A 14,174-nucleotide genomic window follows, 5' to 3' on the forward strand; every position below is an offset into this window, starting at 1 on the left:
ATGAAGTTGGTAGACCAAAGGAGACCTGACCATCTACTTACACAAGTCTGGGGAACCTCAAAGCAAGCTTTGCCTGATGACTGTATGAAGTGACCAGGGCATAATGCAAACCATTCTAATCCCATTACACAGTAAATGAGTCAATAAACTTGGGATCTTTTTCTTACTATTCCCTCCCTGTCCATGGTATATTTAGGGGCCAATACCTGTCTTTTAATGGTGCTGTTACAGTGCCTTTTAATACATCGTTATCAGGGGAAAAAAGGCTAAATTTTACCTTCTGTAGAAGCTGCATCAATCATTACTCTTTGCATGAGTACTGGTTCCAATCCAAAGTCGAAAACTATGGTTTGGCGAAAAGTTCCAAATATTTCTGTGTTAAATGCTATCCCGACTTTATACACGTAATGATCTAATCCATTTTGGGCCATCTTTCCTCCTATCCATTCTTGACAGTTTTCTGGGACTTCTTGTGACACCTGGGTAGCACTATCTCCGGCAGATATTGCAACGATACTAAAATGAGGGCGATGAGCATCGTAAAGCAATGCTACACGGTACAGCATTCTTGCAGGCTACAAGGAAGTTAGAATAATTTGTTGAGTACAAGGGGGTGAAAAATCCAGTTGTAATTGGGCTCTTCAATGAAAATATTGCCGTAAGGGACTTTTACTTTCCCATGCTTCTAAGATACTATGTTAAAAATACAAGTTGTACTCATAAGCCATTTAAGAAAAAAAACTCAGTTGTTAAAATGATATATTTATGATGTCAGTTATACCTCAATAAGGCTGACAGTTTCAAAAACGATATACTTACGCTCCATTACTAGCCTCCCTGCTCTTTCTGTGATACATTCGTCCTCCACTGCGGCAAAAGCCTTCGCCCTGTAGCACCGTCACCTCCAACTGCCCATACCCTTGGCCCAAAAAAGTTTCATCTAGCCTCAAGGAGGAAGTCCTCATAGGAGAGCAGTGACCTCTGAAGACACTGAATTGGGTTCAAGGCCAAAGCTAAACGTTCCCAGATTTTTCATCCCAAGATGCAGATGGTACAGTGGAAGAAACATCACAAAAAAGTACACAAAACTTTTCCACTGCATATATTCACAGAAATATTTTACTTTGCTTCATTCTTAAACTTTGAATATTATAATTCAGGATGGGAAGCACTGCAGAAAAATGTCTCATATTAAAAACCCGTTATTACAGAATTTGTGATTTCATTAAATCAAAATTAAAAACAAACTCATTGTTTGAATATCTTAGAACCACCAGATTAAACAATTCAATTTTTAAATAGTTAACTACAAGCCGTGAACCCCATCCTACGTTTTAAGTTTGGAAGACAACATGTCGAAGACCTCTTCACCAAATAAATAAATAAGCAAGTATCTAAACATCTACAAAGCTTTTATCTCAAAATCTAAGAAAAATCTGTACCCTTCATGATCAAAATACAGAAATATGCTTTATCACGATATAGAACCTACATAAAAATGTACTTAGAATAAAACATTTTCAATGCTCTTTCAACACACAGATTTAAAGGTCCAAAAAGCCTTTATGAAAACTGAAAGACATTTATATTCTTTAACTATCACAAAATTCATACCTTACAAGTGAGAGCAAAGGTCCATGTCTGGTGAGATTTTTTGGTGTTGACAGTAACGGACAGATCAGGATTATGCTCTACCTTTACTCCTTCTATACATTCACTAAGCTGAAAACAGAGAGCAACTAATGTTACGTTTTATTCCTAAAAACACAAACAAACACTTTTGGCATGGTAAATAAATGTTAACGGTAAAGATGCTGATGGAACTGTTTACAAAGCAAGGTATTTTATACATTAATTTTCAGTTATTTTTATAAGCACAAAATATAATAAAGCTAAAGTAAGAGACATAAGAAAACTAACAACAACAACAAAAAAAAATGGCAATAAAAACTCCCTGAATGAAGACAAATTAATATAATACCTGCAAGTCTCCAAACAAATGGTTTAGTTCTGCTCTTTATTTTAGCAAATGGGTCTACTTTTGCTACTAAAAACACTTTATCAAGAATCAAGTTTTTCATATAGAGGACAGGGAAATAAACCAAGATACAGCACGAAACAAAGTCAAGACTCAAACAAGGGCACTGTTTAAAACAAACAAACAAAAAAATGCAGTTTATTTTCCTCACCACTTTCTCAGGAGATAATGAATTCATCCACTTTTCTATCAAGGTTTCCATGTAACTGCCTGAGAGCTGTTTATTCTCATTTTGCTGTTTCAATTTTATCAACCGTGAAGCATATCTTTTCTGCCATTCTGCTAGTTCTTCCTGGGAATGTGCTGAAGTACACTGGGCACCATACCTACAGATTCCTTGCTCTAAAAATCTAAGTAGAATAGGAAAGACTGTTTTATCATATACTTTGTTGGACCATTTAAAAGATAAACTTCCAGCATTTGCCCTCCGACTCTCCAATAACAAAAACAAAACTTCATCTCCTGAAAGGCCATATTTATCACATGTCTTGCACCGAAGAGGAAGAAGACGTTTAGGAAACATTTGTAACAGTTAATCAAAACAGCAACCCCCCCATGTTCACTGACCTCTTTCTCTGGAATAAGGGGATGACAAAGCAGAACATATTCATAACCGCCCCCCACCCACAAAAACTGGCATTGCAAAGGTAGCTTCCTTCATGATATAACAACTCTGTTAGACAATTCCTCTTAGAGCGGAATTTTTCTAAAGCAACACTGACATCAAGTGGATTAGTTCGTCAAGCACAGGTATGCCCTACTTCCCAAAATGATACGACCTAAAGAAAATTTTCCACATACTAGAAATTTTGTTCTGGGAAAAAAAAAAAAAAAAAAGTAATATGTCACTGAATTAACATTTCAAGGCTTCTACTTTTCACCTTCAAATGTAATGCCTTCACTCTTCTCTACATTACTATTGCCTATATTTCATTGAAAATATTGGACTATATTAATTTGCTTGAAGTTTTAAATAAATAAAGAATAAAAGTTTTATGTAAGAATCACAATTAATTCAATAGTCAGATTAAATTCTTCAATGGGTAAATTCATAAACGTTCATTTTAGAGGCTATAGGGTTAATATTTCTCAATGCTTATGACTCAGAAAATTCAACTGATAATTCAATGGTCAAAACAGATAAAAATGCAAGACTTTGATCAGTAACTTTTTTAAGTTTTAAATACTCTATAAAATAATAGATCCAGCCAGTTTTTAAACATTCAAAAAATAATAAAAGATCTTCTGAGAGAAAAAATGAAAATCAAACTATAAATAGCAAATGGATAAAAGCGATGTTATGTTATAGATAATTTTTCAACTGGAAAAATATGAATAATAAGAAATACAAAATGAACCACAGCACAGTGTACATTATCAAGTGTTTCACCCTATTTGAAAAGACGAGTGTATTTAAAGCTTTTCTTGATGATACATAAAGTACTTGAACTTAAATTATGCTATTTATTAAGTTCTCTTATGCTTAAGACACATTTAAAATCATGCATTTGTTTCTCTTCAGTATGTCGTAATAAGCCAAATATTTCTTTGTCTTTCTATTGCTTTGCTTTAAATTATTTCCCTAAAAATTGAAGGTTTGATAGTCTCATCTGGACTATGAATTTTCTCATACTTCCTTTGCATAGGATCACGTTCTACCTCTCCTACAACATTGATGCCACCAGGATTTTAAAAATTTACTACCTAGTTTCTTTATTTCTACAATAAAATCAAACCTGACCTCTTGACTCTTCAATCATCAAAGCTGCATATCAAACTTCCTTCATTATCAAAAGCAACCCAGAGTAATTAGAACTTATATCTAAAAAACCAATAGTTTCTAGTTCTTATAAAAAGAACCTTTCTTAATGTAACTTTAAAAATTCTTTCTACCTTAACATATAATTATTAAATTTTGAAAGGTTAGCCCTTCAAATATAAATTACTCATAAATTCTATATAAGATTACGTGATAATAGATTTTCTCTTTTTTAGAAAAGTTATTAAAATAATTTAAGATTTCTTTATCTATTTTATGCTCCATTTCAGTTTAAATAAGGTAACTTCAACTTCAATCACCATAATTTAGGTAAATTTCACATAAACGAGATCAGCAATTAAATTGAGTCATATTAATCCAACTGGTATTACAGAAGTCTTAACAATCTCCATTTAGATCACTGTTGTTTATAATTAAAAGAAGGATCATCAATATGGTTTTGATTTTTATTATTTAATGATAATGACCATTTTGGCTTCTGTTTCAAATTGAAAATAAACCATTCTACTCAATTGTTATGCTTCTTCCTTCACATATTATCTTCTTTAAATCGGAATTACTACTTTTCAAAAAGTGAAGGAAAATTAACTATCCTTTGAATAAAGACATGTCATTGGTTTAAAAAAAAAATTCACGTTACCTTTTACACAAAGTATATTCCTCGCTGCTTGTGATTCCCCTAGGTGGTGGGCGGAAATGCCAACCATTACAAGATCCTAGAGAGTAATCAGGATATATAGTCTTATCATTTGAGGCTTGCTGATAATTCTGATATTTTAATGTGTAAGAAATACTATAAACCCTCCATACACATCATCTCAGATGATGTAAAAAGAACATGACATGCTTGCCTCTACCAAAAGAGCCCTCTACCAATCAAACGAATTATAAATCACTTAGCATATGAAACTTAGAAACCACTGAAGAAGCAGTTACACAGCAGCTAAGACAAATCAATGGCCCTTACTCTACCCCAGCGACTGGCAGACATACTTCCAAGTGCAGTCTCCTGCCTGGCATCTAAAGGGGAGATGTGTTTGGCATGCTTGTCATTTCTTAAGTATGAGTCGCGTCTCTATTAGGAACTATTTCAGGAATGAGAAAATTATGGTATCCTGGAAGGAAATTTTGTAAAACAAATTCCAGTACTGCATATGGAGTGAGAAGAAGTTCCACATTACCATCCACGTTCCTTAGGGTCTGTCTGACACATGGCACTGAATAAAGTAATCTTTTTTTAATAATTGAAATGAAGTTCAAAAAGGTGAATTCTGAGATAGGAGCTAAAAAATAACATTAGTTTCCTTCTGAATACAATGCGTTTTAATGCACGTGGATAAAAGGTCCCAAATAAGCCAGGAAAACAAAGCGTCAGAGAGAACGGCTGAGCTCTAGAGGCTGAGCGGGCAGCAGTAAGTGTCCCAGGACCTTGCAGCCATTTTCTACCCCCTCACAAGTCACTGTGCTCCCCCGCCCCCAAAACACACTCCGCCCGGCTGAGTTTAAAGCTGCGTTTCACCCCTTCCTATCTGCGTGACTGGGAGAATTACCGAACCTTAATGAACATCAGTTTTATCACCTATCAAAAAGATGAAGAAAGACTCTAAGAAGTCAGTACTCGTTTCTGTGAAAGCCACTACGTGGTAGACATCATTTAGCAAACGCTCAATGAATGCCAGTCTCTCTTCACCTTCCCCTGGCAGGAGAAGAGGAGAATCACAGACTTTCACTGTGGCAGGAACAACTCAGCTTACAGGTCAGCACTTCCAAAAAGTAGTAACTGTACTAGCCCGTGATAGAGAGAAAGGAGAAAAGACCTCCCTCTACGGATTGCTAAGAGCAGGGTTCATTCAAGTTCAGAACTGCGCACATGGAGGAAAGAAGGTAAAATAGGTCACTTCCGGGGTTACCTCCCATCTCCGTACTCTATAACTCCATGACAGGGGCTAGTGAATGAACTGCTTCCATCCGCACTACTTCTTAAGTTATATCTTTATATTCTCTCCTGTACCTCCACTAACATGTAATCTAACTCAGAAATTTCCTCCCAATAATCAATAAAGAAGCAATGCTCAAAATCACAGCTACCAGAAGTTATGAAGTTTCGTACTTACCCTCTTCTAAGTCTTCCACGTGATATCCAGGGAGGACATTACCAGTTGCTGTCTGCAATTTTTCAAATGAAAGAAATTTTTATAATAAGAAATAACTAGTTGATGTTGAATTAAAGTTGGAAATTTTAAATATTTTTTAAAAAGCTTTAGATTGAATATTTAGAAATTTTTAATAAACATTAATATGCAAACGGTGTTTTTTGCTCTTTGCTCTAGTTTCCATATGTAAGTATGGAAAAGAAGTACTTCTGTGGTCCTCATTAAGGAAACTGATAGAGATTCCTTCCCTACATAAAAATTACCTGGGTGCAAGAGAAGTCTCAGTCCCCAGCCCTGAACCCCGTGGAGTAGCACCTTCCATCCGTGTATGTACTGCACTCTCCTCTGCTAACGCCTACAGTGTGACCAGCCACTTCTCCTGCATCAAGTGCAGCACCACCACCACTGCAGGACCTGGGAGCATATCCTGGCCGAGTCCCCCTCGCTGCTCTAGGATGAGACCTTCTCCCACAGTGGAGCCCATGGCTGGGGACCCACTCACCCTGACTTCTTGGCTTTCTCGACCCCTCGAATGCAGGTAAGACCTCCATCTGCCCCTTTGGCTATAACTTTACTCTAAGCTCCACACCCCCAATTTCAACTGAGTGCCAGCTAGAGAATAGTTAAGTGCCGCTTAACTATCCTATAGCATTTTACATGCTGGGTCACTGTCAGCCATGCACAGACCCACTGTCAACAGCCTGCAACTGCCTTTCTGCATTCCTGCGCCTCAGAGGATCCGGCACATAATGAATGCTCAGTAAATCTGGATGGATGGGGGGATGGGTAGATGGATGGATGACCGCCCATGCACTTCAAACACAGTATGTTTAAATAAAATTCATCAACTTTAACCCCAAAGCTCATCTTCCTTCAGTGCTGCTTACCTCAAGTGAATGGATTCATCTTCCCCCAAAAGAGCCAGGCTGAAACCCTGAAAGTCAGACTCTGTCCTGCTCCGAGTATTCTCCAAATCTTTGCCCAACCAGGTCTAGAATGCCTCTCATGTCTGTCTCATACTCAACGCCCCCGCCACTATCCTAGGTAAGAGCATCATTACTACTTGTCTCATCTACCCCTGAACCAACTGACTGCCAACTTATTGTACCAAGTCACTCCTGGGTCTTTACTTAGCTGCCTCTATCCTTTAACTTCAGTTCTGACACTAGCCTCCCTGGTTTCCCTGCAGGGTGTTTATCTCTCCTTTCCCTGCTTGTACTTCCATTACAGAACCTGCTGACCACAGGCTGCCCTGTGGGTACATTAGCTATGCACATCTTGGGCTGGCCCTTCAGATTGTTTTTCATGGATTTCTCAGCTTTCCAAAATGCAAAGAACCTTGAAGAGCACACGCACTCAGTAAATGTTGAACTGAATGAGAAGGAGGAAACGGTATCCCAAGATGATATTTGGAATGTCTTGTACCATAGAAAGAATGGCATAAATGCTAATTGGGTATAACTGAAACAATAATATCACCATAATTTACATGTCACTGATTAAATTGGACCCTTTTTAGGTTGGGCTGGAACTAAATCACCATAATACTGTTTCAACAGGAAAATGCCTTCTGATTCTCAAACTACTTACTAACAAGTTTTTAAAGACAACCCATTCTTTTTGTAAAATGAGGACTGAATATAAGAATACATAAGCTAACAAATAAATCAGGAGTAATTATTAACATTATAAGGACTCTATGCGCACCAAAAAGGTATATTAAAAGATCCTTTAAAATTCTATAAGCAAGATCTAAGCAGCATAGTCCCACAGTAGCCCTTAAAATATGATTCTAACTGCACAGAATTTATAAGAGCTAAAAATTCACTTCAAGTATAAATTGAAAGTATCTCCTCTAAAAAAATTTATCAAAATAAATTTACCAAATATGTGAGAAAAAATGGGGAAAAATGTTTTGGTGATGAAATGAAGCTTAAAGCATTTATAACTGTCAGAAGGGAAACATACGTGGTGTATTTAGTGAGTCAGCATCTACAACAATCTGCAAACGGGCAGAGTATGCATGTGCTGACACTGTAGTTCTCAGTCTGGTGGGGTCTGGTGAACAGCACATCCTCATCAGAAGAGCTGGTAAAAATGAGAAGCTCAAGCCTGGGCTGAATATTTGGCCACTGTGGCTTTTAGTTTCCTGGTACTGTGTTTAGTTTTGTTTTTTTAACACCCTTTTTATATGCTCAGACCCTAAGACAGAAGGGCAACATCAATTAGTTTGTGATTTTCAGTCTTTACTGAGACCTTCAGGGAAGGCAGCCGAAGTTCACACTGCTAGAATTCCTGTAAATTTACAATCAAATCTATTGATTGGATATTTGAAATTTTTCTAAAGAATATGCGTTGTTTTTCTTTCCATTAGTCAGCCTTTAGTTCCATGTCTTTATTCTAATCCACCAGCATTTACAGGTTAAACATCAGCTCAGCCCAATCTTTAAATAACAAATTGTTGCTATTTTTAAATACGTCAGGTGCAATAATAAGTAAGGGTATCATTGTTTGTTAACTTTTTCTAGATGGATTTTTTAATAGTACCAGTTCACTAACCAAAAATACTACTACTCTGGTTACACAGAAAAGAAATTATAAACAAAATTTAAGTCACTTATTCCAAAAGTACAGTCACAAAATGAGAGTCAAGTAATATTTGTGACCTTATACATAACAGCATTATAAATATTAAAAATAAAATTTTATATATATTTGTGTATGATTATCAGATGTAAAGCTGCTAATTCAACTAAGGTAATAAAAGAGGAGAACAAGGCCCCAAATCATCTTATTTTATGTTCTCATTTTAAAAGTCTAAAACACTTATAACTGTCATATTTTACTTCTTAGAAATTAAAAGACTACATATATACTAGAAGGGAAATGGCTTTGAAGTTAATTAGAGCTTATTGATTCTCAGTTAATTCATAATAAGATAACATAAGACCAAGAAAATAACATTTTTTTAAAAGGCTATATTTAATTGTAGCAAAACAAACAGTATCTTTATGCAGCTTATATAATTCACGATGACTATCTTCTTTGCTTACTTATTTTTTGGTATGAACTGCGATGTATGATTAGATTTGAAGTGGGAAAGTAATCTACAGGAGGTCAAGGTTTACACCTGGGGGCTCTTCTCATCCTCTTGGCCTGATGGGAGCACCCTTATCGCACTCTCCACGAGACCAGCACCTTCTCCATTCTCAACTCAGCTTAAGTGTCTCGTCCCCTCACCACCACGCCAGTTATTTTTCCATCACAGAAAGCTTATTCTTTCCCCATCACAGAAAGCTTATTCTTTTCCCTCATACCACTTACCTCAATGCGAATTATACCTATACTTGTTTAATTAATTTATGTATTTATCGTCTATCTCCTCCCCAAGACTCTAACCTCCCAGACGACAAGGACCATGAGTGTCTTGTTCAGTGCTGTATCCTCAGCACCAAGCATAATACCTAGCACACAGTAGGCGCCACTTTTTAAATAAATAAGCCAACCAATCGATCACTTTACATGGGCTTCCATTTATGATAAAAACTGACAAAAATGGCTATTTTTAAAATGAGACATCTAAATAAAAATACTTTTATATGAGGAATAGAAATGTGAGACTTACAAAGCCATGGGCCTTTTACGTGCCACTGCTGTCCCCAGCCTTCAACTGCTTCACCAGAGCACATTTTCGTTTACCATTTACCCTGATACACATTATTTCCACCAGCTAAACTCACTCCCTAAAAAACCTCCTCAAATCACAGACTTCCATTAGTTACTTAAAAACACAGAAGGCTTGAGGAGTATCTCACTATTAAAAACAGAATTTTCTAATAGCCAGATGTAGTTAAAAACTAAAATTTCCCCATTATCTTTCCATTTATTGGCCAGAGGCAGCTAACAAAAATTAGGGACAAAACAGAAGACCTGGGATGCAGAGGCACGTTGACAGGAAGCAAAGTTCCTAGGACGGGACCAAGCCTGGTTACGGAAAGTCTAAAGGTTGCAGTACCCCATCTTTAAAGCCTTGCTGATGCCCAGTGATTTTCCAAATTTTAATAAAGAACACGTACTAGCCAGACTGCGTTAAACTCTTCCCAAAGAGATCCACTGAAATAGTCTTACCTCCGTTTCTGTGAGAAGTATTTTTAGTCTTGTCAAATCTTTTGTTACCATCCCATTCTGAAACGGCAAATGAAAAATGGAAAAACCAAGTAGTGTATTAGTTCTTTACTATGGGGACTTAACTCTTCAGCTGTTTCTAAGGTTCATCTGTAAAAAGAAAACTCATCTCCCATCCTCATTACCATTACTATCATAGAGATGATGATAAAGCTAACCACCTATGCGCAAAGTTAAAAAGATTAACAGGACAAAAGATACAGTGTGCCCTAAAACACTGTATTCACCTTGCCTAAGAATTTAAGATTAATTCAATAAAATATTCACAAAGGGTATCACTGAAGAGCAAGATAGAGTAAGTAAAGAAAAAAATAAACCTCAACTTGTTTTTTAACCTCAACTTTTTAAAACTCCTTTTTCCTAAAACTAATAGGCTAGATTCACAAAATGGTGAACTCAGTTACTTATGACTCAGATTCACATACAATGATCACACTACTTAAAGATGGTTCATTAACAAAGCTGTTGAAGGAAAATACATAAAACATTCACTCTTCTGAAATTCAAATTTCACTTGAGATTTGAAAGCAAATTGCTTCTTCCTAATTTTAAATTTAAAAATCTACAAACAATAAATGCTGGAGAAGGTGTGGAGAAAAGGGAACCCTCCTACACTGTTGGTGGGTATGTAAGTTGATACAGCCACTATGGAGAACAGTATGGAGGTTCCTTAAAAAACTAAGAATAGAACTACCATATGACCCACCAATCCCACTCCTGGGCATATACCCTGAGAAAACCATAATTCAGAAAGAGTCATGTACCACAATGTTAATTGCAGCACTGTTTACAATAGCCAGGTCATGGAAGCAACCTAAATGTCCATCAACAGATGAATGGATAAAGAAGATGTGGTACATATATACAACGGAATATTACTCCGACATTAAAAGGAATGAAACTGGGTCATTTGTAGAGATGTGGATGGACCTAGAGACTGTCATACAGAGTGAAGTAAGTCAGAAAGAGAAAAACAAATACCATATATTAATGCATATATGTGGAATCGAGAAAAGTGGTACAGATGAACCTATCTGCAAAGCAGAAATAGAGACACAGACGTAGAGAACAAACGTATGGACACCAAGGGGGGAAAGGGGGGCTGGGATGAATTGGGAGATTAGGACTGACATGTATACACTGCTGTGTATGGAACAGATAACTAGTTGAGAGCCTGCTGTACAGCTCTGTGGTGACTACTACACTATGCTCTGTGGTGACCTAGATGGGGGGGAAATCCAGAAGTTGGGGTCAGGGGGAAATATGTGTGGCTATTTCACTTCGCTGTACAGCAGAAACTAGCACAACACTGTGAAGCAATTATACCTCAAAAAATTAAAAAATAATAAAATAAGTAAAAATCCAACAGGTAAAACGGTGTAATATGCTTAACTTATATAGAAAAGTTCCTTAAGGATAGAATTATCTAAATAATAAAGAAGAGAGCTATTCTTTATCATCTATTTAGAACTAAATACCCATACAATTTTGCTACATTAATAACACATCTTAGCTTTTATATTCATTTGTTAAAATGGTGACATCCAAAAATACTGTTAAACCAACTAAACAATTCACAGCAAAATAATTCCTTAGAAAATAACTAAATTACCCTCTGAGACGGGTCATTACATTACACTCAACAATATACAAAGTACTTTCCTAATCTCCATTTTTTTTTTACCAAATATATATTTATTTGCAGTGAAAACACAACTTTGCTCCTGCTTTCCACAATTTATGTTAATTCAGAATAAAAGTATAGAGAATTCATGCTGTATAACAAAGTATACATATATTTTCTTGCTTTCACTGTTTTTCATTATGATTCCTGAAAAATATCAGCCAATTCTGTAACAGTTACCAACTGGTAAAAAAAAGTTATAATATCTCTTTTCTTCCAATTTCTATAGATTGCCAACTCTAAAGTACAAAAAAAGTAGTCTTTCAATTATCTCATCCAAAAACAGACAAAAACTCTCAAAAATTATATACTACATACAAACATTTATCCCAAAGTCTGAAAAGAATTAGATAACTCCATCAGAGCAGTCATGAATATTAACTTACACATATGACATCTTCAGAAACAATAGTAATTATTACTTAGTTTAGATAAACTTAAGCATTTTATAAAATAAATTGTTGAATTTAAGAACCCTATAAGATCATATGTCCACAGGAGCATTTTAAAAGTCAAAAATATTTCCAGGTTCTGTTAAATTATACCTTTAAAGAAAATCATTTAGTTATTCTATACTTTCAAAGCTTAAAAAATATCTCCAACTCTTATATATATTATCACAAACTACAAGAATCCAATGATTAAACATCAGTTTGTTGAAGAGAAATAAGCATCTCAAGATACTTACAAACTTTGATTTCTGACAGAACCTAGAGGAACGTAGGTAATACACCTAAGGAGTCAAATGGATGAATCCGTTTTCAGACATTCAAATTTAGAACTCATCAACATACCAGGGACTCTCCTGTCAGTGACTTGGCAAGAATGCTGGATACAAGTTGGAGCTTTCCTTTAAGCTGCATGCAGCAAAGTACTGCTTGAAAGGTACCATCTCCCTTGGCCAGTCCTTCTCCCAGCACTGTCATGAAAGAACAGCCATCATTAACCGCGTAACATTCGATACACATTTTTCTCAATTTTATTATTAGCACACTATCCCAAGCATGACTTCTTTCATACTAAAAGAATAACTATAACTGCTAGAGGAAGGCAGTGATGTTTCAGTTCTGTCCATGACATGCATAAAGCCAAGAAAAAAAATGGGACAATCAACATACCTAACCTACTACAGCCTATAGTCAGGTAGGATCACCACAAAATCATGAGGAGAATTAATCTTACAGCTCTCCAGTGAAAATACTGTTCAACCTATGATGTCTGGGTAAATGAGGGCTTTTAAACTGCAGAGATAGATATTCGCTGAATAAAGTTCTTGCATTTTTGACAAAGAGACGCAGTGCCATTAAAATGCGTAAGAATAGAAACTGCAAACCTCAATATTTTGAAATTCCTAAGTAATTAAGAATTAGCTTTTATCAAAACCAGCAAGATTAACTAAGAACCCAATGGTCAAATGGCCAGAGAAAATGCTACCCAATTTATCTGCAAGGGTTTACTGACTTAATTTAATACAATCACAAGGAGAACATATTTCTAACAATACAGAATATACTCATTTTTATGCCATGTCATTTGAGATGATTTCCCACAACTGCTAATGGTTCAACCAGTAAAACAATCTGTACCTTTCTCTTTACTGCTAAGTCCAAGATTCTATTTTTAGTTTATACACACTTCAGCTTCCTTTGCAAAAAGATAATTTGCTGAAAGAAAATATTTTGGAAATTGCATTTTTTCTAATTATTTTCAAGGAAATGTTTTGTTTAAGTATCAATATAATATACTGCATTTAAAGTCCATTGGGTCCGTCCTTAATATATATATATATTTTTTAATAAATGTAATTATTTTATTTATTTATTTTTGGCTGCGTTGGGTCTTCATTGCTGCCTGTGGGCTTTCTCTAGTTGCGGTGAGCAGGGGCTACTCTTCGTTGCGGTGCGCGGGCTTCTCATTGCGGTGGCTTCTCTTGTTGCAGAGCACGGGCTCTAGGCGCACAGGCTTCAGTAGTTGTGGCATGCTGGCTCAGCAGTTGTGGCTCGCGGGCTCTAGAGCGCAGGCTCAGTAGTTGTGGCGCACAGGCTTAGCTGCTCCGCAGCATGTGGGATCTTCCCGGACCAGGGCTCGAACCCATGTCTCCTGCATTGGCAGGCGGATTCTTAACCACTGTGCCACCAGGGAATCCCTGTTCTTAATGTATTTATTTTGGTTGTACTGAATATATCCTTTTGTTATATGGTTCAATTTTTTTATTACCCAAATAACATAACAAAAGCACACTAATAAAATTCTACACAGAAGTTCACCATAAACTCACCACTCAACCAAAAAACTGTTTTCACTTATTCATGTTCTCTTCAAATTCTGATCAAT

The 14,174-nt window shown here is 36.1% G+C and overlaps 1 protein-coding gene across 6 annotated transcripts in view; it reads right to left on the reverse strand.

Annotated features, from left to right (window-relative positions):
* Positions 1-14,174, reverse strand: part of HELZ (helicase with zinc finger) — a 152,963-nt gene that overhangs the window by 103,036 nt on the left and 35,753 nt on the right. For 4 of the 6 annotated variants that reach the window (XM_060133081.1, XM_060133086.1, XM_060133083.1 and 1 more), the window contains 7 exons: positions 12,635-12,759; positions 10,100-10,156; positions 5,933-5,984; positions 4,459-4,534; positions 2,190-2,388; positions 1,615-1,722; positions 278-575 (listed from right to left, as the gene is read on the reverse strand). In XM_060133081.1, coding sequence (XP_059989064.1) covers positions 278-575; positions 1,615-1,722; positions 2,190-2,388; positions 4,459-4,534; positions 5,933-5,984; positions 10,100-10,156; positions 12,635-12,759 — 915 coding nt within the window. Of the gene's footprint in view, positions 1-277; positions 576-1,614; positions 1,723-2,189; positions 2,389-4,458; positions 4,535-5,932; positions 5,985-10,099; positions 10,157-12,634; positions 12,760-14,174 lie in introns of those variants that run through there. The other 2 variants (XM_060133084.1, XM_060133087.1) reach the window with 2 other exon arrangements.

This window comes from Lagenorhynchus albirostris, chromosome 20, assembly GCF_949774975.1.
Source record: "Lagenorhynchus albirostris chromosome 20, mLagAlb1.1, whole genome shotgun sequence".
Lineage (NCBI taxonomy): Eukaryota > Metazoa > Chordata > Mammalia > Artiodactyla > Delphinidae > Lagenorhynchus > Lagenorhynchus albirostris.